Source organism: Elephas maximus, chromosome 6, assembly GCF_024166365.1.
Source record: "Elephas maximus indicus isolate mEleMax1 chromosome 6, mEleMax1 primary haplotype, whole genome shotgun sequence".
Classification (NCBI taxonomy): Eukaryota; Metazoa; Chordata; class Mammalia; order Proboscidea; family Elephantidae; genus Elephas; species Elephas maximus.
This window is the reverse complement of record NC_064824.1, coordinates 49,729,187-49,754,179: the sequence shown is the minus strand read 5'-3', so window position 1 is coordinate 49,754,179 and position 24,993 is coordinate 49,729,187. Positions and strand designations below refer to the sequence as shown.

The 24,993-nt window shown below is 38.8% G+C and overlaps 1 protein-coding gene across 1 annotated transcript in view; it reads right to left on the bottom strand.

Annotated features, from left to right (window-relative positions):
* The window catches only part of FMNL2 (formin like 2), a 347,858-nt gene that overhangs the window by 124,294 nt on the left and 198,571 nt on the right, over window positions 1-24,993 (bottom strand). The window contains 1 exon segment of the mRNA XM_049887240.1: window positions 20,217-20,300. Within this exon segment, the coding sequence (XP_049743197.1) occupies window positions 20,217-20,300 (84 nt within the window).

The window sequence follows — 24,993 nt, the reverse complement described above, 5'->3', positions numbered from 1 at the left end:
GGATTTGAACACCAGGCCATTCTTAAATGGAACTAAACGAAGTGACTGTGACAACGGTATTCTGAGTTGATGAGGTAACTTACAGTAAAGGGAACTCGCCAGTTACGCTACAACATGACCTTTCCTATCAGACACAGATAGGTGCCTTAGATTCTTCCTCATCAGCCAAACTGTTTCTTTGCTCCCCCCTCCACGTCCCCTTTCTCCACCAAAATCTGATGACGTTTGTCACTGAAAGCCTTGTCGCATGCAAGTTTGGAACTGGACACCTGTCTAGCAAAAAAGACTTCTAAGCCTTTACATCCTCTCTATTCATGGGTATAATTACATGAGAAATTACTTAATTGAGGTTAACTGCTGTTAGCTAGACTCACAACAAGCATGTTATAAGCATTTCTGTTCCGTAAATCATATTTGGATACGCAGCTCCACAAGCAAACAGAATTCCATTCAAGTCCATCTTATCCCTTAATATTCCCAAGGTTTAAGGAAAGAAATTTTAGTGAGACATCTGAGAAGAGAGGACACCTCTGGGAAGTGAATGGCTGTCAAGCACACATTCGGCTGAGTTTCTTTCTCTGTTTGACATGGCCACAGGGTCACTGGCTGGCTCTATTTCAGCAGATTATTAGCGGAGCTACGTAAGCTGCTTCAACATGCTTAAGGATGAACTAGATGTCACCATCATTATACCATTATTGTTACTCTGATCTTGTAATATTTACTTTAGAGAGTAAAAACTTAAAGGGCCTTTGCTTTTGTGCACACAAACTCTCTACACTTGAATGTTTTTCTTCCTAGAAGCTGGAAGTAGTTGGGCTTCCTTTCCAAACGCTGAATAAGCAACCTGTAGTCTTCAAATGAGCCATAATTGAAACCAGCATCATTGCTATTAGGAAGCACTAATTCGCAGGGCTTAGCATGGTGCTAGGAACCCTTGGTGGCACAGTGGTTAATACCTTGGCTGCTAACCAAAAGGTCAGTGGTTCAAACTCACCAGCTGCTCTGAAGGAGAAAGATGTGGTAGTCTGCTTCTGTAAAGATTTTACAACCTTGGAAACCCTATGGGGCAGCTCTATCAACTCCACAGAATGTTTTTGTTTCTTTTTTTTGAGCATGATGCTAAGTGCTCTTCAAAGTTACAGTGACAGGAAGAAACCATGTCCTCAAGAGTTTTTCTTCTAAGGTGGATAATGCGACCACAGATAGACTGGGAGAAGCAATGATAAAAATAATACATAACAGTAATATTGTATATAGGCGGAAAAGATTTAAACAGCATAAGAGAGGCCAAGAATCACACACTTGGGGCCAAGAGTATAGACTAGAATCATGGTTCCCCAGAAGGGGTGAACAGAACAAGCCATAACAACTCAGCTCTCGCAGGACTAACTATACAAATGGAATGCAGTTCACACAAACAGAACTGAATTTCTCCAAGGAACTGAGAGAGCACCAATATCCCCAAGGAAAACCCTATTCCTCGTTTTCCCAAAATAATAAAAACAAATCCTGAAATTTCAGACAGGATGCCTTACCTACAGACAGTATGTGTATGAGTGTGTTGGAAATGGTAAGAAAGAATGTGACAATTTAGAGAAATGGAGGCAAAAGAATAACATGTTACCTATTTACTAAAATGGGTGGCCCGGAAGACAAGTTCAAATGGGATTCTAATTTTCTTTGACAACTTCTAGAGGAAGCTAGTACCAGCTATGCTACTATTTAGAAAGTTCCCTGTGGTCTGTACTAGGTGAAAACACTTTGCTAAGCAAGTCCCTGCCTCTGAACATCTTAAAACTTGCTATCATGTTTAGGTCCCCTTGGCTCCCAGGCATTAACATGAAAAATACCTGTTTTGTTGGGGTGTTTTTTTTTGGGGGGGTCATTTTACTCATCTAGAACACATTATGCCAGACACTGTGGAAAAAGCACAAGAACCCCACAAATTCAGTTCCAAAGCATTAAGTCTCATATGAGATACGGCAGACATAACCATAGTGCAAAGCAGAATAAGATAAGAGCCATATGTGATCCTCTGTAAGTTCAAAGAAAGGCGAGGCTCTTTCTAGCTGAGATGATCAAAGGAACCACCCTGGAGAAAGTGGCTTTTGAATTGAATTTCGAAGGACAGGCAGGGTTTAGATATCCAGGGATGGTGTGAGAAGCCGGAGACAGACACTTCCAGATGGGGGAACATGGGGACAAAGGCAGAGGAGTATGGGCCGTGTGCTGGTAACTTCAAGGGGTTTAAGCTGGTCTCCGGTAATAGGGTTTATGAATGGTGATGACAGGACCTAAGCAGTAAGCTGGAACCAATAATGGCATATCTCAAATAATAAGCTAGAGTATAACAGACAACAGGGAAACAACAAAAGGTTTTGAACATTGAAAGAAGATATGGTTAACACGGCATAACTCTCCTTTTTCGTTTCTAACTTTGAAAGTTGGCCATTTCTGCACTAGACTAGACAGGAAAAATCAGGATGTCAGAGTCATTCCACAGGCATAGTTTCTTGGAGAGCCTTAAAGCATTCCTCAGCTCTGAATATGAAATCAAACTCCTGGTCAAGAAGAAGAGGACAGCTTCCCAAGTGTTCCATTTCAGCTCTAAGACTGAAAATAACTTTTCATGAGACTTTTCTAAATAACTTCCTTTTATTTAGACTAGCAAGAGTTTCTTCTTTTTCAACAGGTCTTTCTTAATCAAAACATCCTATATCTTCTAATAGGTAAAATTAATTAAGCTTCTGTAACCCTACTCATAGCTTCACTGTTTTTCCAAATCAGAAAAGTGCTTTTAGTTGTGAGGAAGGAGCTCATACTAATAAAGTGTTTTGTTTGTTTGTTTTTATTTTACTATCACATGTTGTTTTAAGCAAAGACTGAACCTACATTATTTGGCACATACACACATGAACACACAAAAAAACTGTTGCCATAGAGTCAATTCCAACTCATAGAGACCCTACAGGACAGAGCAGAACTGTCCCATAGAATTCCCAGGGAGCGGCTAGTGGATTCAAACTGCCGACCTTTTGATTAGCAGCCACAGCACTTAACCACCGCACCACCAGGGCTTCATTTGCAACACAGCAAGCAGTACTGAATAAGAAATTGTTGTTGCTGTTATTATTGAGGACTGGATGGAGGGACGGAAGCTTGTACCAGAAAAATTTTAAGATTATCTTCAAATTCTTTGCTCTCTTCCCTCCAGTCAAGGCTTTTCTTTAAGATTAGTGTTTTTGTTGTTATTGTTTCTTTGTTAAGTATGGACTACGAGGACCTGCATCTAAATCAAATGCAAATTCCTGACCCTACCCTAATCCACCAAGGACCTTAAAAAAAAAAAAACCGCTGGAGTTGATTCTGACTCATGGTGACTCTACAGGACAGAGCAGAACTGCCCCAAAGGGTTTCCAAGGAGTGCCTGGTGGATTCCAACTGCAGATAAGCCACCAGAGGACCTAGGGATCTGCACATTCTTAAATCCTCAAGTGAAGTCTTCTGTACACTAAAGCCTATTATACATTGCTTTAGGTATTTCCTACTTTTGATAACTGATCCCTTTCTTTATTAAATCTACAAATAAACTGTACATATCCTTGGTAAGCAAAAGACTTAGCAATATTTTCAGTTATATTTATATATACAAAATTACATTATAAAACTACAGTTACTTTCTTATAACTATGTAATTTTGCAAAATCCTTGGACAGTACTCTTCCTATGAAAATACAAGAGATACTGAGACAGACAGGGTTAACTGTGAACAAAAGAGGTGTTAAAAGATTACCATCTAGAAGTTGGGTAAACAGGAACCCACCCTGTCAACATGAGATAAAATTGAAGCAACCCAAGAATTACTACCTCCTTCTTAGTGTTCTTCTAGTCTCCTCCTTCTTTACAGGCTCCATGTGCAGAAGAACAAAGTATGACCGCTGTTTAACCTTCCTTAGCCCTCCAAAGATGGCGATGTAGTGCCAAAGATCAAGTGCTCTTGTGCTATATCCCATAATAAGTGATGCCAAGGGCTGCTGAGAGGACTCCATCTTGAATATCAGTGGGTTCCACCTTAGATTCCAGATGCGGACACAACCTAATTAACATACAGAGCCATTCTAACATACACACTCCCCCCTTGAAAGAAGCCCACTAAATATTCATTACTCTGTCGTCTCCACCAAACCCATATAAGCCCTAGCCTTGCTTCCCTTTTTGAGTCAGTCTTTTGGAGAGGCTTAGATCCCCGCTGACACCTTTTGCTTGACTCAAGCAAAATAAAGCTTGCTGAAGATAAAAGTTTGTCTTTCGCATGTATTCTTACTTGGGAAAAGACAAGGACCCTTTATGTCAGATTGGCAATTGGTAATAATATGAACACTTTTTGTTTCTTCATCTGAAAAATAGGATCATAGTCCAGGTACTTTCCTTGGGGATGGCTTTTAAGCAAGAACAATGTCCTAAAGATCTCTAAAAGTCTCAGAGATAATCATGTATCATATAAATAAAACATGCGGGAGGGGAGGGAGAGTGTAACAGAATTTGATTCTGATTAGACAAACAGATGAAAAAAAGGACAAAATGAGCCTTAAATTGTAGGGACCATTAGGTATTTCAAGATTTTAATAAGAGCACTAGTATTTTTTCAATCACTCAAGAGTCTGCAAGAGTGACAAGCTCCTATTTTAAGGATCAAGTTCCTAACTATGGTTATACTGACTGGATTCTCTGAAGCTTCATTTGCCTAAATTCAAACACTGTGCAAATACATGGGTATAATTTTCAGAATTTCACTTGGTGCTTGCTGAATTCAACTGAACTGCAATATTTATTAAGGGCATAATTTATGTCAGTGAGACTTCAAAGCGGATAGAATGGGAAGAGATGGAAAAGGAAGCTGCGTTCCACCGAAGTCAGCAAGTGCCTGATGCATGCAACCTGTGAAGAGAATCTTTTTATGAACAACTGAAAAGAGGGAAATCATCAGATTTTAATCATGCCCTCACTATTTGCTTTCATTTATTTTAGGCATAAACTCAGAATACTACTTTTAGCATACTTATTCAATCTGTATGTTGAGCAAATAATCCAAGAAGCTGGACTATATGAAGAACACAGTACCAGGACTGGAGGAAGACTCATTAACAACCTGTGTTATGCAGATGACACAACCTTGCCTGATGAAAATGAAGAGGAAGTAAAGAGGACTTGAAGCACTTACTGATGAAAATCAAAGAATATAGCCTTCAGTATGGGTTACACCTCAACATAAAAGAAAACAAAAATCCTCACAACTGGACCAATAATCAACACCATGATAAACAAAGACTGAAATTGCCAAGGATTTCAGTTTACTTGGATCCACAATCAATGCCCATAGAAGCAGCAGTCAAGAAATCAAACAACACATTGCACTGGGCAAATCTGTGGCAAAAGACCTCTTTAAAGGGTTAAAAAGCAAAGATGTCACTTTAAGGACTAAGGTGCACCTCACCCAAGCCATGGTGTTTTCAGTCACCTCATATCTATGTGAAAGCTGGACAATGAATAAGAAAGATTGAAGAATTCATGCCTTTGAATTATGGTGTTAGTGAAGAATACTGAATATAGCACGGACTGCCAAAAGAACGAACAAATATGTCTTGGAAGGAGTACAGCCAGAACGCCCCTTAGAAGCAAGGATGGCAAGATTTCATCTCACATATTTTAGACATGTTATCAGGAGGGACCAGTCCCAGGAGAAGGACATCATGTTTGGTAAAGTAGAGGGTCAGTGAAAAAGAGGAAAACCCTAACAAGATGGACTGATGCTAGTGGCTGCAACAATAGGCTCAAGCATAACAATGATTCTAAGGATGGTGCAGGACCAGGCACTGTTTCATTCTACTGTACACAGGGTCGCCAGAGTCAGAACCAACTCAACAGAACCTAATGGCAACAATTTAAAAGACAGTAATCGAAACAGTGAGTTACTGGCACAAAGTTAAAAACACAGATCAGTAGGACAAAAATAGGCCCACATATATATGGTCAACTGGTTTTGGTTTTAGATGCCAAGGTTGTTCAAAGAAAAGAGAGCAGTCTGTTCAACAATGGTGCTGAAACAGTTGGATACCCAAAGGAGAAACAGTGAATCTAAACTCTTACCTCACTCTATATACCAAAATTAACTCAAAATAGATCATAGACTTAATAAACATAAGACCCAAAATTATAAACTTTCTAGAAGAAAACACAGGAGATAATCTTTGTGACCTGAGGCTAAGCAAAGATTTCTTAGCTAAGACACAAAATGTAGGAGCCACTTAAAAAGAATAAAAGAAATTCCGCTTCAACAAAAAAACCTTTTGTTCTTTGAAAGTCAATGTTATGAATATGAAAAGATAAGAGAGACTAGAAGAAAATATTTGTAAGACATATATCGGATAAACACTTCAGTCTAGGATATACTTTTTAAAAACATTTTAAAACTAGGCAATTTTTCAAATTAGGCAAATGAATTGGATGCATCCTTCAACAAAAGATACATAAATGGCAAACAAGCACATAAAAAGATGCTCAACATCACCAGTCATTAGGGAAATGCAAATTAACACCACAGTGAAATATCATTATATGCCCATAAATATGGCTAAAACTAAAAAGGTGGACAATGCCAAACGTTGGTGAGAATGTAGAGCAACTGGAACTCTATTCCACTGCTGGTGGGGATGGCAAATGGTCCAGGCACTTTGGAAAACACAACGGGTGGATTTTACTGTATGTAAATGACACCTTAATAAGGGTGATTTAAAAAAAAAAAAAAGTATCTCAAAGTAATTTCTTTAAATTCATTTTATTTGTTTACTCTGTTACTGAGCACAGCTCTTTTTAGAAAGCTTATCTTAGTTTGTTGGTTTCATTTGCCCTAATTAAGAAAGCCACCAGTGACAAGCCAAAAACACAACTCTGTTAATACCTGAAATACAGCAGCTGAGGGGTACTGTAAACCTCTTAGCTTCATAATTTCTAAAATATTTTTATCATAACTCTAAAGAATAAAATATTATGAGAATTGTTCCAAATACACCTTCATACTCCAAACCATTGCCATATCTTCATTGCCACTTCATGAGATTTGCTTAATCTGCCATATTGATTCAGTCCTCCCTCACCCCACCCCACCCCAAAGCACGCACATTCCAGTCTCCCAGATATATAAATATCCACTTTCTAAAACGTAAATACAAAAGTAATGTCTGACAGCCTGAGAATCTAAATCTCAAACCCAAGCTCCAGTTGAGTATTTTAATCACTTCTCCTTAGATCTTCCCATCATAATTTCCAGTTTAACATAATAAACACATACACCTTCTAATCCGTCTTATATCTTTCCTCAAATCCTCAGATTACAAGATTAAGCAAACAATACTTGCAATCTTTGATCCACCCGGTGACAACTAATCATTAAATCAAGCTTTCAGACAACACCTGATGAAGATGAGTTCCAAGGGAGGTAGGGAATAGGTCTTTCTAAATTGGTCCCTGCTGAGGACATTCTTCTGGCTGTGACAGACATAATAAGCACAATACCCAGACTATCAGGAGTGTCCATTTTACACAGTTTAAGATAGACTTAGAAAATTATATCAGAAAATACCAGTACATACACCAATAGCCAAGTAGTTGTGTCAACGTGATTGTAAAGAGAACTAGCAGTGGCAGTATAATAAAGGTATTTCTAGTGCCTGAAGATGCTGCTGCAAGCCTTGGTCTTATCCATAGCTAGTATCCACCATGTCGATGTAGAAGACACACCATCTATACACAGTCAGCTGTCCATTGATTACAAAATCCTCATCACGTTTCTAACTCTTGGCCTCCTGTCGCCCTGTCCTGCCCGACATCTATAGAATAGTATAGGAAATGAAAACCAACAGAATGTTTTACTAGTACGGTACAGATAAAGACCGTTGACACTTCAATTTTCTCAAAAACTTGAGAAAATAACTTTTGAATGTTCATCAAAATATGTAGTGAATGCTACAGATAACAAGGATAGAGGGTGTGGGCTAAGAGCTCTCTATGATTCTATAATTTACATTTAAGATGGTGTTTTTTTTTTTCCAAGCTCTTCTTTTGAAAAATTCACCATTATGTTTCCTGAAGCACTAGTTACAGTAACTAGCATGTCACTCCTTCCAGTACCCAAAATCCACTGCCGCCCAGTTGATTACGACTCATGACGACCCAGAGGGTTTCCGAGGCTGTAAATCTCTACAAAAGCAGACTGCCACATCTTTCCCCCGAGGAGCAGTGGTGATTGCGAACCACCGACCTTTCGGTTAGCAGTCAACTGCTTTAAGTACCGTGCTACCACGGCTCCCTTTTCACAGTACATTCTCAGTAAATCATTTAACTGATTGATGGTGAGGAAGCCACAATCACATGGTGATCCAGGTCATCCCCTGGCAATTTTTTTAAGAAAGGTATCTATTCCAAGCCACTATGGTTTTTTTTTTTTTTGGGGGGGGGGAGACATAAAAATTTTCAAAATCAGGCATAAGAAAACCTCGGTTTTAGTGCCAATTCAATCACGTGCTGGATAGCATCTAGAAAGGCATGTGACTTTCCTTTTTTGTGAAAGATGAACAAAAACAGCCTCCCACAGCGAAGATTATGAGTAAATGTCGTAGAGTTAAAAGCAATGTAAAGTTGTATTTATTTTACCTAGTAGAAATTCTTAGCGAATACTCTTTAACATTGTTATTAGTTGCCTTCGAGAGTGGATTCTGACTCACAGTAACCCCGTGTGTGCAGAGTAGAAGTGCTCCTTATGGTTTTCAAGGTTACGACCTTTTGCAAACAAATTGCTAGTCCTGTCTTCCAAGGCGTTACTGGGTGGGTTCAGTCAACCTTTTGGTTAGTAGCCCAGCACTTAACCATTTGTGCCATCCAGGGACTCCAATAACACCTTACTAAACCACTTAAATTTGCTTAGTAAACATTTTCTAAAAGATAATGTCAGAGGTCAACCTCAATCTAGCCCGTGGACCTTAAACTGGTGATTTGAGTCTCCATTTCCTTTAATAGCATCCCCCCAGGTACAAAAGATATTCATACATTGAAGTTTAATAAACTTCACACAACATAACCAAGTTGTCTAAGCCTGCGGGCAATTATGTAGTTGGTGGGGGGGGGGGAGCGTCCTACAATTCCATTTGTATTACCAGGCAGGAAGGCAGGCAATGTGATGTTCATTTTGGCAAAAGATAGCCTAAAAGCTTCAAACCTGACTGAGCCCAGGGCTCAGCACTTTTGACAGGGTATTTATATCAAGCTGCCAAAAAGAATTAGTATAAAAAGGTACAATTTTTTTCCCCCCTTCATTAGATTAGCTTCTCTCCTTTGCCTTTCCCCAGCCCCAACTATGCTGTGGTATACGTCAGCATCTTCCTTCCACACTACAAAACAACATGCCAAAGGGAGCCTCTACAAGAGGAAAGATGTACCGTAAACTCACTTCTAGATTCAGAATCAATTTTCCAGGGCTCCTAAGACACTCAACTTAGAGAGAGCTGGTGACCACTCATTCGATTGCTGCTCCGGTGTTTCAGAATCAAGAACTCTGAAGCCTTCAATGAGTCGTAATGGAGAAGAGACTCCATTGCTTTCAGGAGGGAAACTAAAAGAAACTCCTATTTAACAACTAACTCATTCCCTTTCCTCAAGTTTGAAGACATTGACAAAAGATAGTCCCTTAAAATCTCAAACAGAAGACAGCCAAAAGATAAAACACCTTTTTTTTTTTTTTTTTAAGGTTTAGCAAAAATAACCACGTCCCATCACCAATTCTTGGCTGGTACCTTGCTGGAACTTAGCACAAACAAATTGGCAATAACAACCATTTTCCCAACTCAAAGCATTACATAAGGTACTTGGTTTTAGGACAATGCAGACCCATACCCTTCTAACCTCACTCTCTGTACTCCCTCACCTATATGAGGGAAATGCCTACACAGTGAATAAATTAATTTCTATATCCAAACCAAATCCACTGTCATCGAGTGGATTCCAACTCATAGCAACCCTATAGGACAGAGTAGAACTGTCCCACAGAGTTTCCAAGAGTGCCTGGTGGATTCACACTGCCAACCTTTTGATTAGCAGCCTTAGCTCTTAACCACTATGCCACCAGGGTTTCCAATTTATACATAAATAAAGGCAGTTTTTAATACTGAATACAACCTGAAATAAATGAAAGTATCAGAATGCCAACATTGGTCATTGTCGCAGGGAGTAGTAGCAGCAGTTTACTAAGCATTTCCTTCTCACTCCTGGGCATTCAGCTAGTCTACATCTCCCATCCTCCTTTGCAGGTCTGGCTAATGGAATAAAGAGTGCAGGTGATATATGCCACTTTCCAGGCCTGGTCCCCAAAACTTCCCAGGTGTGTACCTGCATCTTTCTCCCTTCCAGCTGAGTGGAAAGGAGAGAACCTGCAGAGTGAAGCTGAAGCTATAATGTAGAAAACAACCTACCCTGGGTCCCTGATTCATTTTGTAGAACTTAACCCCTGATGACCAAACAACATCCAACTTGGATTGTTACGTGAATAAAAACCTGACTACATGAATTATTACACATCTTGGCATCTGTAGTAGGTTGAAGGGTGGCCCCCAAAAAGATATGTTCATGTCCTAACCCCTCACCTTCTGATTGTGACCTATTTGGAAAAAGGGTCTTAGCAGATATAATTACATAAGTTAAGGATCTCGAGATGAGATCATCCTGGAATGTCCAAGAGGGTCCTAAAGCCAATGATAGATATCCTTGTAACAGACAGAAGAGGAGAAGACACAGACACAGGAGAGAAGAGAAGGCAGCCATGTGAAGACAGAGGCAGAGACTGGTGTGATGCAGCCACAAGCCAACGAATGCCCAGAGGCACCAGCAGCTGAGAGGTGAAGGATTCTCCCCTAGAGTATTCAGGAAGCACTGTCTTGCTCACACCTTGATTTTGGACTTCTGGCCTCCAGAATTGTGACAGAATAAATTTCTGTTGTTTCAAGTCATCAAGTCTGTGATAATGTGTTACAACAGGCCTAAGAAACTAATATGGCATCTATTTGTTACCCTATTATTTGCCTAACTAATACAGGAAGTTAGTAACAAAGAAGGTATTTCAATCAAGTGACTTTGGATACCCTCAATGGGGTGCATTGTAGAAACATAAAATCACACACACACACACACACACAAAATTACACTTCATTCAGTAATTTTAGTTAATAGTGATATTTGTATTATTTTTGAAAATTTTTTTGTAAGAAAAAGAATTACATTAATGTTAGGAATCAAACATTTCAATGTAAAAGAAAAGCAATAACTATAAAAATCAAAGAAATTACTAATAGTAAACATTGACTTGGAAATACCAATATGTATTCATAATTTTTAAAGATATGTTTTCATGGTATAGACACTAAACTTAGAGCCTTGGTAGCACAGTGGTTAGCAGCAGAGCTGTAAAAGTTTGGCAGTTCAAATCCACCAGCTGCTCCTTGAAAACTCTATGGGCAGTCCTACTCTGTCCCACAGGGTTGCTATGAGTCGGAATCCACTAAACAGTAATGGGTTTAGGCACTAAACTTGAGAAGTAAATTCACCCAGCAGCTGAAATAACCTTTAGCTCTTAAATTCTCATCCCTAATACCATCCCCCAGTAAAAGAACAGAGCTCCTTACAGCAACAGCTTATTCTGGGTGTAGGGCAAGGAAATTAAGTTAAACCTAAGGAATCCGTTGCATACCATAAAACAAGCTCTCAAAGTGTAACTGAGTCAAAGGGACACAGGAGCCAGCATGAAAAGGTTCCCATAAGTCAAAGTAGTAATAACATGCGCCTCAAAAACAGTATCATATTGATTGAATTCCACTGAATCCATGAGTTCAAAATGGTCCTCAAAAGAGGAAACCAGAGAAAACTCCTTTGATACCTTTTGAGGTATCTATTAAACCAAATTTTTACTTTGAAAAATGGCAACTGATGGGAAAATATTCCAGGAATAATTGTATTTCAGGGTAAACCGAGACTTGGTTAAAAGCTTTAATTTACAGACAAATGCTCGCTTAATGTAGAAGGGAAATGAAATCAGAAAATCATCTTTCTGCAACTCCTAGTGAACCTGATTCAGCAAAGGATTACCAACTGGTGTTAAGTCCATTTGGCACAAGACTTGAGAGATAAAAGGACATATATATATGGCATCCAAAGGAACACAGATTCCTTTCTGGCACGAGTGAAAAAACACGATCGTACAATGGATGTTGTCATCACTCTAATCCTGGGACCGATCTTATCTAATGTAGGACAACCAGATACTATCTGTCTCCTATGATCGACTAGACAAAGATGTTCAACATCAATCTCATCATTCCTTTAAATCTAACTTCTAGTTAACAGGAAATTTAGAAGTTAAGTGACACCACTTGGAAATCCAGTAAATGCAAAAAATGAAACTTCTAGGAGAGGTTTGCCTGATCTCTTCAATATATGAGCACCGTGAATAAAATTCTATTCCAGATTAGAAGGACTTAAGGAACATAAAACAGCTAGATTCTCACTTAGTAAACAGGGACAAAGAACATTTCAAGGAAAATTGGGAAATGTGAACTAGGTAATAAAACACGTTAAAGGATTATTATTCATTTTATGATGATCTTACTCAGATATAGAGAAAATTCTTATTTTTTATAAGATGCACACTGAAGTAAAAAATGCTGAACAAATAAAATCCAATTAGTACATAGCCAAAAGAGGATCACATAGAAGGGAAAGATCAAATATCAAAATGACAGAAGAAAACCACAAAGGGTTGCAACAGAGAAATTTAAAAAAATTAAACAGGTCATGAAAGGCTAGTAATGATATAAAAATAAACAGTATTCCAACATACCACAAAACTATGGAAGCACAGCAAAAATTTAAATAATCTAACACCAAACAATATTAAATATAGTAAAAATGCCCACTAGCCAGAGGAGACAAGAGGTATGAGAGGGAAGGGAGATGGAGGTGGCTATTTGGCTAACCCAACAGCTGGGAGTAAAAAAGTTAAGTGTGGGTTAAACGTAGAATCAAGGCCTGAACCTTGCGGATAGAGGCTGAAGGCAGATTAAGTCAGGGACCATAGGTGGGGGTAGGGAGAGGGAAGGCATTGTTGGAGTCACTATTTTTTCCCTCAACTTCTTTCCCATATCTATGTTATCCTCAACGAGATGGACTGACACAGTGGCTGCAACAATGAGCTCAAGCGTAACAGCTATGAGGATGACACAGGACCAGGCAGTGTTTACATAGGGTAGCTATGAGTCGGACTCGATGTTACCTGACAACAACACTATCCATATGATGGCTCAAATGACTCTAACATAGGGTAGCTACCAACACTGAAGAAGACTATTAAAATCTTACCATTGTTGCTGCTCATTTATTACCTCTGGTGCTCCAAAAGCCCTGGTGGCAGAGTGGTTAAGCATTTGTCTGCTAACTGAGAGTTGGTGGTTTGAACCTACCAGTTGCTCCGTGGAAGAAAGATGTGGCAGTCTGCTTGTGCACAAATTACAGCCTTGGAAAGTCTATGAGGCAGTTCTACTCTGTCCTATGGGGTCACCATGAGTCAGAGTCAACTCGATGGCAATGGGATGGGGTACTCCAAAGACAAAACCTCATTAACTACAATTTGATGGTCCACAGGAGATAATTTATCAGTATCTGATAATATTACTTGCTTATGTGATAGAGAAGAGCTCTAACTGGCTTAGAAACATGGATGTTTTAAAAAAAAAAATTACAGAGACATATTTGCTGCTCAATTTTTGAGGGAAATTTTGATTCTAGTAGCAAATCAGCTTATCAATACAAGCTACACAATAATTTTCTTTACTTTTTAAATAAATAGTATCAGAAACAATGAAAGTTTTAAAAATATTTATATTCTTAATAATTAGGTATATTCTGCTGGTATGGATCAGTTGTAGTGAAAAATGAGAGCGCAACTCTCGCTGTAGTGAATTATCTTAATGCCACTGGCCTGACTCAGCTCTCACTGACTGGCAGACGGGGCCTCCCCTTTGTCCAGACCAGGACGCATGCCAAGCCTCACAATCCAATCTCCTTGAAGTGCTTAACACAGGAAGCTAAGTCTAATTGGGTATGACTTCCTGCCACCTCTTCACTCCTCTGTTTTTTGTTTTTTAATCTCCTTCTCCCATACCATTTGGAACAAGTAAAGAGAGGAAAGGCTCTCATTCTAAACTCTATTCTTTATCCTTCCCCAAGGCTATGTTGCACCAGCCTTTAAGGGAGCAAGGCTGAGCCATGCCAAATCATCCCCATAAAATAACAAGTCGTGCCATCAGCAAGGCAAACCTAGAGGGTATACACCCATGAGCATGAGTCACCTGGGTGGTTCACACATGCCACCACCTAAAAATGTCTGGAATCCTTTGGTTAACCACTACTGTTTGATTATCTAGAAGAGGCACACTTATGAACCAAGCCCTCCACCACCCTCTATATCTACAGCACCCCCCGCCCCCCCCGCAAAATCACCTGATAAGCTACAGAACAAATCCTTATTAGTAGCCCCTTTAACCAAAACAAACAAACCTATTGCTGTCACCTGGATTCCAACTCATGACAACCCCATGTGTTACAGAGTAGAACTGCTCCATAGGGTTTTCTTGGCTGTAAACTTTACACAAGTGGTTTGCCAGGTCCTTCTTCCACAGCTTCCCTGGGCGAGTTCAAACTGCCAATGTTTAGTGATTGGTTAGCAGCCAATCACAAACCACTTGCACTATCCAGGGACCTTATGGTAGCCCCTTGCCTATTACAATTTTGCTTTGTTGGATGGTTTCAAGGTCCCTGCTATAACAGGAAACAATCGAAACGGCTAATGACTTAAGTTTGGAAATAAGTGTTCTTGTCTCACTAATTATCTGGGGTGGCCATGGCCTAGTCACTTATGCTCTGTGAACCTCAGCCTCATCATCTATAAAATAAGGGAACTGGGGAACAGGAAGGACAGGCAAAAGGACTTCATTTCATACGCTCTGATACATTTAAGCTTTTTTCCCTTTTTTTGAAAATCATGTGGAAAAAAAAATTTTTTTTCTTTTTTTTAACTTTTGCTAATAGAAAAAATACAAACAGCATGGCTTGGAATAAATGGTCTTTAACAACCCTTGCAGGTATCATGATCTAAAAGTCAAAGTTTATTCAGTATCTCTAAGCTCATGAAACACAACATTTACTCATAGTACCTACACTTGTGGGAACTGCCAAGGCTCCAAAGTCAAAGAATGTGGCATAGGATCTGCACCAAAAATTGAGGCAGGAGTGAGAAGGGGAGGGGCTTTCTTCACTGTCTCTCAGACACATCAGTTAGCTATTCCATCCACTGGACAAACTCTTGATAAGCACCTGTGATGTTTCATGCACTGAGCAAAGAGTTGGAGGTACAAACAAATGAGACCTGGACCATGCGCTGAAGGAACTCACTCTTGGTGGGGGAGACATGTTTGAATAAATGCTTACAAAGCAAAGTGACTGACTAACACAACCTTCCAAAAGTATGAGGAAAGTATGAAAAGTCAATGCCCCAAAGTAAATGACAAGTTATATTCAACTCAATTGACTCTCTGAGGCCGAATCACAATAAAGCATTTATTTTGCCACTCCACATTTGCTTCCATGGAGAAAAACACAGCAGATTCAATGCACTGGTTTGCAAAATGACTACAGCATACAGAAAATTTAAGTTACCAGTGCAAATGTAATCTTTGTTCAACAGTAATGCTGATGTATTATTTCACACTTATCTTGTTCAAAAAAATGACTTAAGCTCATAACACACACACACAAATTTCTTTTAAGTGAGGAAATCAACATGGAAGAAAAATGCAGGCAGGAAAAATTGGGTGAACCCATAGAGGAGGTGGGTAAAAAAAACACATGTCATTAAGACACTGTTTACTGGGTAAGGGCAGACCACAAATTTGACTTTGAGCCTTTTAGAAGATGAGGAAAAAAAGGAGAAACATGACCAGTTCTCCATGATTCACAATGTCCACCTGATAATTTTTCATGGAATTGAAACCTGAAACAATTTCTCCATAGGTCACCCAGCACAATTTTCACATACTTCCCTTTGGAAATAAATTTCCTTTAATACTATCCTATTGTTCTTTGTACCTTGCCTATAATAAACCCAGTGCCCTCGAGTCGATTCTGACTCATAGCAACCCTACAGGACGGAGCAGAACTGCCCAATAGTTTCCAAGGAGCGCCTGGCAGATTCGAACTGCCGACCCTTTGGTTAGCAGCCGCAGCACTTAACCACTATGCCACCAGGGTTTCCTTGCCTATAATATGCATCCTAATTAGAAGATAATAATGTATCTGTGTTAGGTATTCAAAAGTAAAATTAATATTTGTATTAATTACCCTGTGCATAAAGCACTGGGAGGCAGACGGTGTCTTGTATGTCAGCTACCAGTGACAACATACCACAGCCATTGTTTAAAGGCATCACAAATAAGACAAGAGGTTTGTCTTGACTTTCTCTCAGATTGAATATCCACGGCTGTGGTTTGGACTGGCAGCATCAAACAATATGTGTTCAAATTCACCTTAGTTTGGGTAACTTATGAGGATAGATTCTATACAATAAATTTCTTTAATCTTTTGAGGACAAATTAGCAACAAAAACAATAATTGTATACTATTTAAATATCTGTGCCTTTTATCATCATCCACCATTTATGAAGTACCTACTACATGCCAAATATTATATACTGTACAATATTGTCTGTAATCCTCAAAGAAAATTTAAGGATGTTAGAATTAGCTACATTTTAAAGATGAGGGAAAACAAAGATAATTAAGTAGCAAATATCTTTCTGTTTTTACTTTTATATTGCATGTTTGCAAACATATGCTCAAATTAAGAGTACATTATAATAAACTCCAGGGTATCATGAGTCGGATGGCAACTAACAACAACAACAATATCCCACCACCAAGATTCTATCACTTTTTTCTTTTTCTTTTTTCAAAGCCATCATACTATTTCACTCCTATTATCAGTACACATTTGCTAAATAATGACAAATCCTTATATAATTACAACACCACTATCTCATGCCCAGCTAAATCAGTAAGTTATTGAAATCATCAAATACTCAGTCAATAATCAAATATCTCCAATATTCTCTGAAAGTCTTTTTGTAGTTTGTTCAGATCAGCATCCAAACAAGATTTGATTATTCTCTAAGTTTACCCTCCCTTCTTTCTCCCCCCACTTCTGATACGTTACAAAAGTATCTTTTTTTAACTGAGATGTAACTCATATATACCATAAAATTCACACTTTTAAGGTGTACAATTCAGTGGCTTCTAGCATACTCACAAGGCCACGTAACTATCACCACTAATTCCAGAGTATTTTCATCACACCAATAAGAAACCCTGCACCCATTAACAGTCACTCCTCATTTCCCCCTCCCCCCAGTCCTTGGCAACCACTCATCTACTTCCTGTCTCTAAAGCTTTGCCTAGTCTGGACATTTTAAATAAAGGGAATCACAGACTGACCATTGAGTTAGGCACTATAGATAAATACAGGTTAAATACCAAAGATATAGATGACATGGTCCATGTACCTCACAAGTAAGACAAACATTCAGTCAATAAATACCAATACATAATTGCCATATAAATGGTATATTCTGAATGCTTTCAACTCATTTTCATCTTTTCACTCACAGACACAGGACAAATGATACTCACATGTGTGGCAATATCTGTTAAGTACGTAGCATAATACCACAGGTTACCCAAATGTGTCAAACTCTAATTTTCTGCTGGCCAATTTTCACAATGATTGATAGTTAATTTTAAAAAGCTAGTTCACTATAGTTGTACTGCAAGTAAGGTAAGCTTACCACCCGAGCTACAACTTCCGCTCTTTCTCTCACACTCTATGGGAAGCATACTAGAATGTAAGTCAAAGGAATAGGGATGACCTGTATTTTTATTATTTTTTTCTTACAGTGTATCATTAATACACTTCAGCACTTTGTGAGGAAGGTAGCAGAGAGTAGTAAAGCGTGTAGATTCCAGAATCAGACCTGCCTATGTCAAAATCCTGGCTTCTCCACTTAACAGCTGTGTGACTTTGGGCAAACGATAATTTTCCTTGTTTGACAAATAAAGATACTAATAGTTTGACTGCTTGAAAGACTCTGGACACAAAGCTCTTAATAAGTTAATGTGCTTACCAAATGCTGTTACTGGCAATAATTATTATTTAACTATCGTTAACAAATCATTCCTAATACCTCAGAGCTGATGGAGCCACTTCAGGAACAGATAAAAGTGGCCCAAATCTCCATGCCCCAGAATATTAACGTTTAAGGGCAATAACAACGTGAACTTTCAGGATTTGAAAATCAGAAATATAATGAGATAACTGATTTGCTCCCAGCCTCAAGATCCCCTGGACCTTACCATCAACCTACGAAGCTATTTTTGGTCTGAGACCTGCTGGAAATCTTCCATTATTAGCAGTCTTTCCTTTCTGGCACCTTTAAGAGGCGAAAATTAATAATAAAATAAAGGCAGAAAGGAGCAGGGCAGACCGGGTTGTCCGTGAATACTGCCAGTCTGAGGAAGGCAGGTTTAGCCCTTCGTAGCTGCACTAACAAAACGCCCACCCTCTGGCTGTGTTCTCTTTACTCTCTCGTAACCTAACACACCTTAGAATTGTTCACACACCCACCCTGCTGCCTCCCTCATTTGTGTAATTACCTTTCCTTTATATTAATTCCTCTCATCTTCTCTTTTCACTATCATTATAAAATCATTTTTCCTTGCAATAATAGGTTTAGATAATACTCATTAAAAATTAATCTAGAGGAAGGAGACTGTAAGCATCAGCAAAGTTTTCTTCTTCTGCATCACAGTCACATACGCAGTAGGTATTCTTCAGTTTCTGTCTAACTCTTGGTGCTCACACGTAGCATGGAAAAAAATAAGGCGATTTTACCATGGTTTCATTGCTGGTTTCGTTTAGGAACTAAGGTAAAACAACATACAATGAGCTCTTCAGAAGCTCTATGTGAGCTGCAGGCATTTATCCATTAGGGAACATGGGCTCTCTACCTATTAAAGCCTATTAGGGACAGAAAAATCCCTTTCCTTCCCTGAAACATTTTGTCCTTGCAGAGGGGAACCCAAGGAAGCTATGTTAAGAGAAATTACACCACTTCTCAAAAGTTGTCAGGGCAGTAGGCAAAGGAAGGCTACACAACCACTATGAAACTCATGGCATAAAACAGGAAATGAATATACAGAGATTTATTTACTCCCTGCTTCAGCATGTGACCCTTCAAAGGCTCACAACAATTAGCCTGTACCTAGCCCTGAAACAAACGCCACAAACGACCCGTTACAATGGAATACTGAATACTACCATAACCACTGAGGTAAAATGGGGAGAGCCATAGATACAGAGAACATATTTACATGCCAGAACATTGTGTATATTCATGTATTTGTTTTTTTTTAGAAACAAAAACAGAAAAAAGCTAGAAAGAAACACTTCAAATTTCTACCAGTGGACCCTGAAGGTGTAGAATTTGAAGAAGAGAAAACAGGAGCTTTCACTTCTAATATTACATCACTCTGTAAAATTTGAATTTGTTAAAATGAGTTAACAATCAAATGCAAACAGCTAGAGAACTGCTAAAATCTGAAATAATGTTTTTAATCGGCTTAAGCAAGGATTTTTTTTTTAAACAATTCACCTTCTTACATGACTATACATCAATATACATGAATAGGCAAGCCAATTAAATTTGAAGACCTGCATTATCCAAGCAGCTATGTAAGGTAAATACACACACAGTTCATCGAAATTGGGTTTGATAGCTTCAGCAGATTTCCCAGAAAGTCTAACTATAAGATGGATGAAGGTAAAAGAGAATTAAAAACAATGCAAGAATGAAGTCAGTTGTTTTCTAGCTTTTCCATTGGTCACGAGAACAGGAAGGCAAAGAGTCTCAAAACAGAAATCTATGCATCTCCTGGAAGAATCTGAGTATATTTAGGGGAAAAGTATAGTTCTCTTTTCTCATTAATTTCTTGATAGTGTCACTGTTTCTTACCTGATCGCAAATCAGTTCCCATTTCTTTTCATTGTCATACTGCCGCAGTAACCTGGCTTTGTCAGGAGGTAGGTTCATAGCATTCTGTAAAAAAAGAAAAAAGACATCATATTCCATAACAGGTTGCTAAAGTGTACATGTAGGCCAAAGAATAGTAACGTGGTTCTTTAATTGTTAGGTGTCATTGAGTCAGTTCTGACTCATAGTGACCCCACGCACAAAAGATCAACACACTGCTGGGTCCTGCGCCATCAAAATCCTCGCTATGTTGGAGCCCATTGTAGCCACAGTGTCAATCCATCTCGTTGACAGTCTTCCTCTTTTTCCCTGACCCTCTACTTTATCAAGCATGATGTCCTTCTCTAGGAACTGGTCCCTCCTGATAATATGTCCCAAGTATGTGAGATGAAGTTTCATATTCCTTGCTTCTAAGGAGCATTTCAGTTGTACTTCTTTGAAGACACATTTGTTTGTTCTTCCGGCAGTCCATACTATATTCAATATTCTTCACCAACACCATAATTCAAATGCATCAATTCTCTCTTGCTCTTATTTATTCGTCGTCCAGCTTTCACAGGCATATGAGACAAGTGAAAATATCATGGCTCAGGCCAGGGGCACCTTAGTCCTCCAAGTAACATCTTTATGTTTTAACACTTTAAAAAAGGTCTTTTGCAATAGATACGTCCAGTGCAATGCATCATTTGATTTCTTTACTACTGCTTCCATGGGCACTGATTTCAAATTCAAATAAAATGAAATCCTTGACAACTTCAATCTTTTCTTCGTTTATTATTATGTTGCTTATTGGTCCAGTTGTGAGGATTTTTGTTTTCTTTATGTTGAGGTGTAATCCAGACTGAAGGCTGTAGTCTTTGGTCTTCATCGGTAAATGTTTCAAGTACTCTTCACTTTCAGCAAGCAAGTTGTGTCGCCTGCATATCGAAAGTTGTTAATGAGTCTTCCTCCAATCCTGATACTGTCTTCTTCATGTAGTCCAATTTCTAAGATTATTTGCTCAGCATACAGATTGAATAATTATGGTAAAAGGAATACAACCCTGACTGACGCATACCTTTCCTGATTTTAAAACATGCACTATTCCCTTGTTCTGTTCAAATGGCTGCCTCCTGGTCTATGCACAGGTTCTGCATGAGCACAATTAAGTGTTCTGGAATTCCCATTCTTCATAATGTTATCTAAAATTTGTTATGATCCACACAGTCAAGTGCCTTTGCATAGTCAATGAAACACAGGTAAACATCTTTCTGGATCATATTCCATAACAGGTTGCTAATAAGTATATATGCAGACCCAAGAACAATAATATGGTTCTTTTTTTTTTTTTTTTTAGTAGCTTCCTTTAAATTATTAGCATCTGATTAAACCAAAACATCATACAAAAATCATTTAAACATCACATTAGTCTAATGGGAGGCAGCTCTGGTAGGGAATATCTGAGGTGATTTACTTTGAACAATCTTGTATTTCAGCAAAGATGATGAAATGTTTCTTCATTTGTCAGTGGGCTGCCTTTCTACTCAACAAAGGGTCAGAAATTGTTGTTTAAAAGGTATCACCCTCCTTTTTCTTAATGCACTGCAGCCCTACCAGATACAGAGCAGTACACCAAAAGAAAACACATTGACCAGAACCACTGACAGACACAGCAACTTCTTCTCTTTGACAGACAACCAGGAGTAAAAGAACAGATTTGTAAAAAAATAAAATAAATACCCTGAAAAAACATTGCCACTGTTTTTTTGTCCGCTCTGTGAGATGCTAGAGGTGCTCCTTGGAAATCCTATGGGGCAGTTCTACTCTATACTGTAGGGTCCCTATGAGTCGAAATCAACTTGACAGCAGTAGGTTTGGTTTTTTCCTTGGTTTGTGAGTTGAAAGAACACTGGTGGTCCAGTGGTTAAGCACTTGGCTGCTAACTGAAAGGTCAGTGGTTCGAACCCACCAGCTGCTCCATGGGAGAACATTGTGGCAGTCTGCTTCCATAAAGATTATAGCTTGGGAAACCTTTTGGGGTAGTTCTACTTTGTCCTATAGAGTCGATATGAGTCGCAATCAATTAGCTGGCAATGGAGTGGTCTGTGAGATGATAACATTCCTCCAGGACATGCAACCACAATTCTCAGTCTAACTATTGTTTACAAAGTTGTACTTGCAGTGAGATACTGGCCATGAGCTAAAAGATATCCAGACATCAGTATTCATATAAATCCTCCATCAGTACAGCATACCTTCTGGATTGCTGGTCACGGATCTTCTCAGGTACATTCACATAGTCTAACATCTCAAATGACCAGTCATATGCCTTTTCAATACACCTGGCTCAGGTCTGAGGCACAATCTCTGGCCACATAACATGACAGAATAAGAGTCTCAGAAGCAATTCAGGTCTGTTCCCTTGGCCTCCCTAAAGTTCCCATGCTCTAAACAACTGAGCTAAATAGTCAAACAATTGGTGTCTTAAGTCTGTTAATTGTTCTATCTCCCAGCACCAACACTCTAAATCATACTCATCCCTAATAAACAAAACAGTTTCTTGCCTGGATCAATATTCAAGGAGTCAAACACAGAGGTCTTGGAACTTTCAGTGTTGAACCACCTAGCTCTCTGAAAGACGTGGCTTAGGACGAAGCAATCCCCTTTTCCAAGGCTGCAGTCTCATGTAACCCAGAAAAATAGTTAATAAAAGCAAGGGTGAGTGAGCTATTCTTAGTTAATGGCAGAGAACTAACTTTTAATTATTTTGATAAATACAATCCAAGCCTTTTCCCTTAAATTTGATCTAGCATCCAGATTGGTCTGCCTTAACCATATATACCTCTCGCTAATTTGTCTCTAATCTGTCAGATTTTAGAATAGCCTGTCCTCGGAATTTTTTTCTTTTTTCTTAATTAAACCCAAAGCTAACACCACATAATTTGAAGAGCTCTGGACTCCAGAGTGTTCAATATATTGCCACACTGCTCTACAGAAATACCTAAAATGGGAAAAAATGTTTTCATATGGCCTATCTCCATGGAATATCTACTTGAACAAGACTGGAAAATACCTAGTCATATTTATTTGTCATCATAGTTTTTACAATGTTAAACAATAGCCCCTGGGATAAAGCAAAGGAGAATTCCATGTGTATCTTTCTGAAGAGTCTAAAGTTATCGATTATTAAATAATCAGTTTATCACTGCCTATATGCAGTGGGGAAACCCTGGTGGCGTAGTGGTTAAGTGCCCTGGCTGCTAACCAAAAGGTCAGCAGTTCGAATCCGCTAGGCGCTCCTTGGAAGCTCTATGGGGCAGTTCTACTGTGTCCTATATGGTCGCTATGAGTCAGAATCGACTGAACGGCACTGGGTTTGGTTTTTGGTTTATATACAGTGGATGGATCATTTCCTCTTAAACTGGTTTTGACTCCCATATTCACATCTCTAGATATGATTTCACATTAAATTTGAACTATATATAAATTGAATGAATTTTTCTCTGAGTTCTTATTAATCTCTTGAGGTATAAAGAGGAAAAGACAAAGAAATGTCTGAATTCCTTCAACACACCAAGCACTGTTTTAGGCACTTTACATACGTAATCTCATTTTCACAATGACCTTGTGGGCCAGATATAATTTCCCCCACTTAAAATGTGGGGAAAAGGAGCTGGAAAAAACTTGGTTAACTTGCTCAAGGTTGCACAGCTTTACAGGAACAAAAGCGGGTCCTAAACTTAGTCTGTCAGACACCCAAGGACAAGTTCTGAAGCTTTTTTGCGGCAAGGCAAAATGGCAAATAATTTCTGACCTTCTATTAGTTCTCTACTAGACCCTTAAAAAAAAAAAAAAAAGACCCTTATGGACACCTAAAAACAAGAGACCCTCATGTGGAAGCAGTTTGCTAATGCTGTTCCAGAAATTAGATGTAGGCTCTGTTGTTACTAGAAAAAAACAAGATACTTCTTTCTAGGCCAACTCTTATTTGGAAGGAACAAGTCTTTCATTCAACAAATGTTTATGAAGCCCTTCCCTTGCACAGACACTGTGCTACATGCTGGGTATACAGTGGGAAAACAAACAGACATGGCCCTAAAGGAGCATTATCTTATGGTGAGAGAGACAGATATGAAACACATCTTCTAAAACTCAAGTCTTGAGAGAAATTATCAGAGGGCAACCTTAGATTGGATGGTCTGGGAAGAACTCTCAGAAAAATTAGCAACTAATAAGTCCTAAAAAATGAGAAGGAGTGAGCCAGGTAAAGAGGCAGAGGGAGCAGTAAGAAGATGCTAAGGCAGGGTAGATTTGGCCCATTTAAAAGGCTGAAGAATGCCAGCACAGCTGGACAGAATGTAAAAGAGAGGACATGAGGTAGAGATGAAGTCAGAGAGATGATTCAAAGCTACACTATGCCCAGCCATGCAGGCCAGCGTAAAAAAAAAAAAAATTTTAATGTAAAGTGCAATGGGAAGCCATTGGAAGCTTTTAAACGGTGAATTACATGCTTAAGTTGTCTTGCAAAGATCACTCACTATAGGTACTATGTGAAGAACTGACTAGAAACACCAGATTTGGAGGAAGGGAGACCAGTTAGGCAGCCATGGCAGTGGTTCAAGTGGGTAACAATGGTGGTTAGGACTAAGTTGATGAGAATTTGAATGACGAAAAGTGAATAGATATCAGAAATATTAACTCAAATTGATGGATTAGACTTAAGGGATGAGGAAGGATATCAAGAATTAGTACCTTTTTTTCTAGCTCATGAAACAAAGCA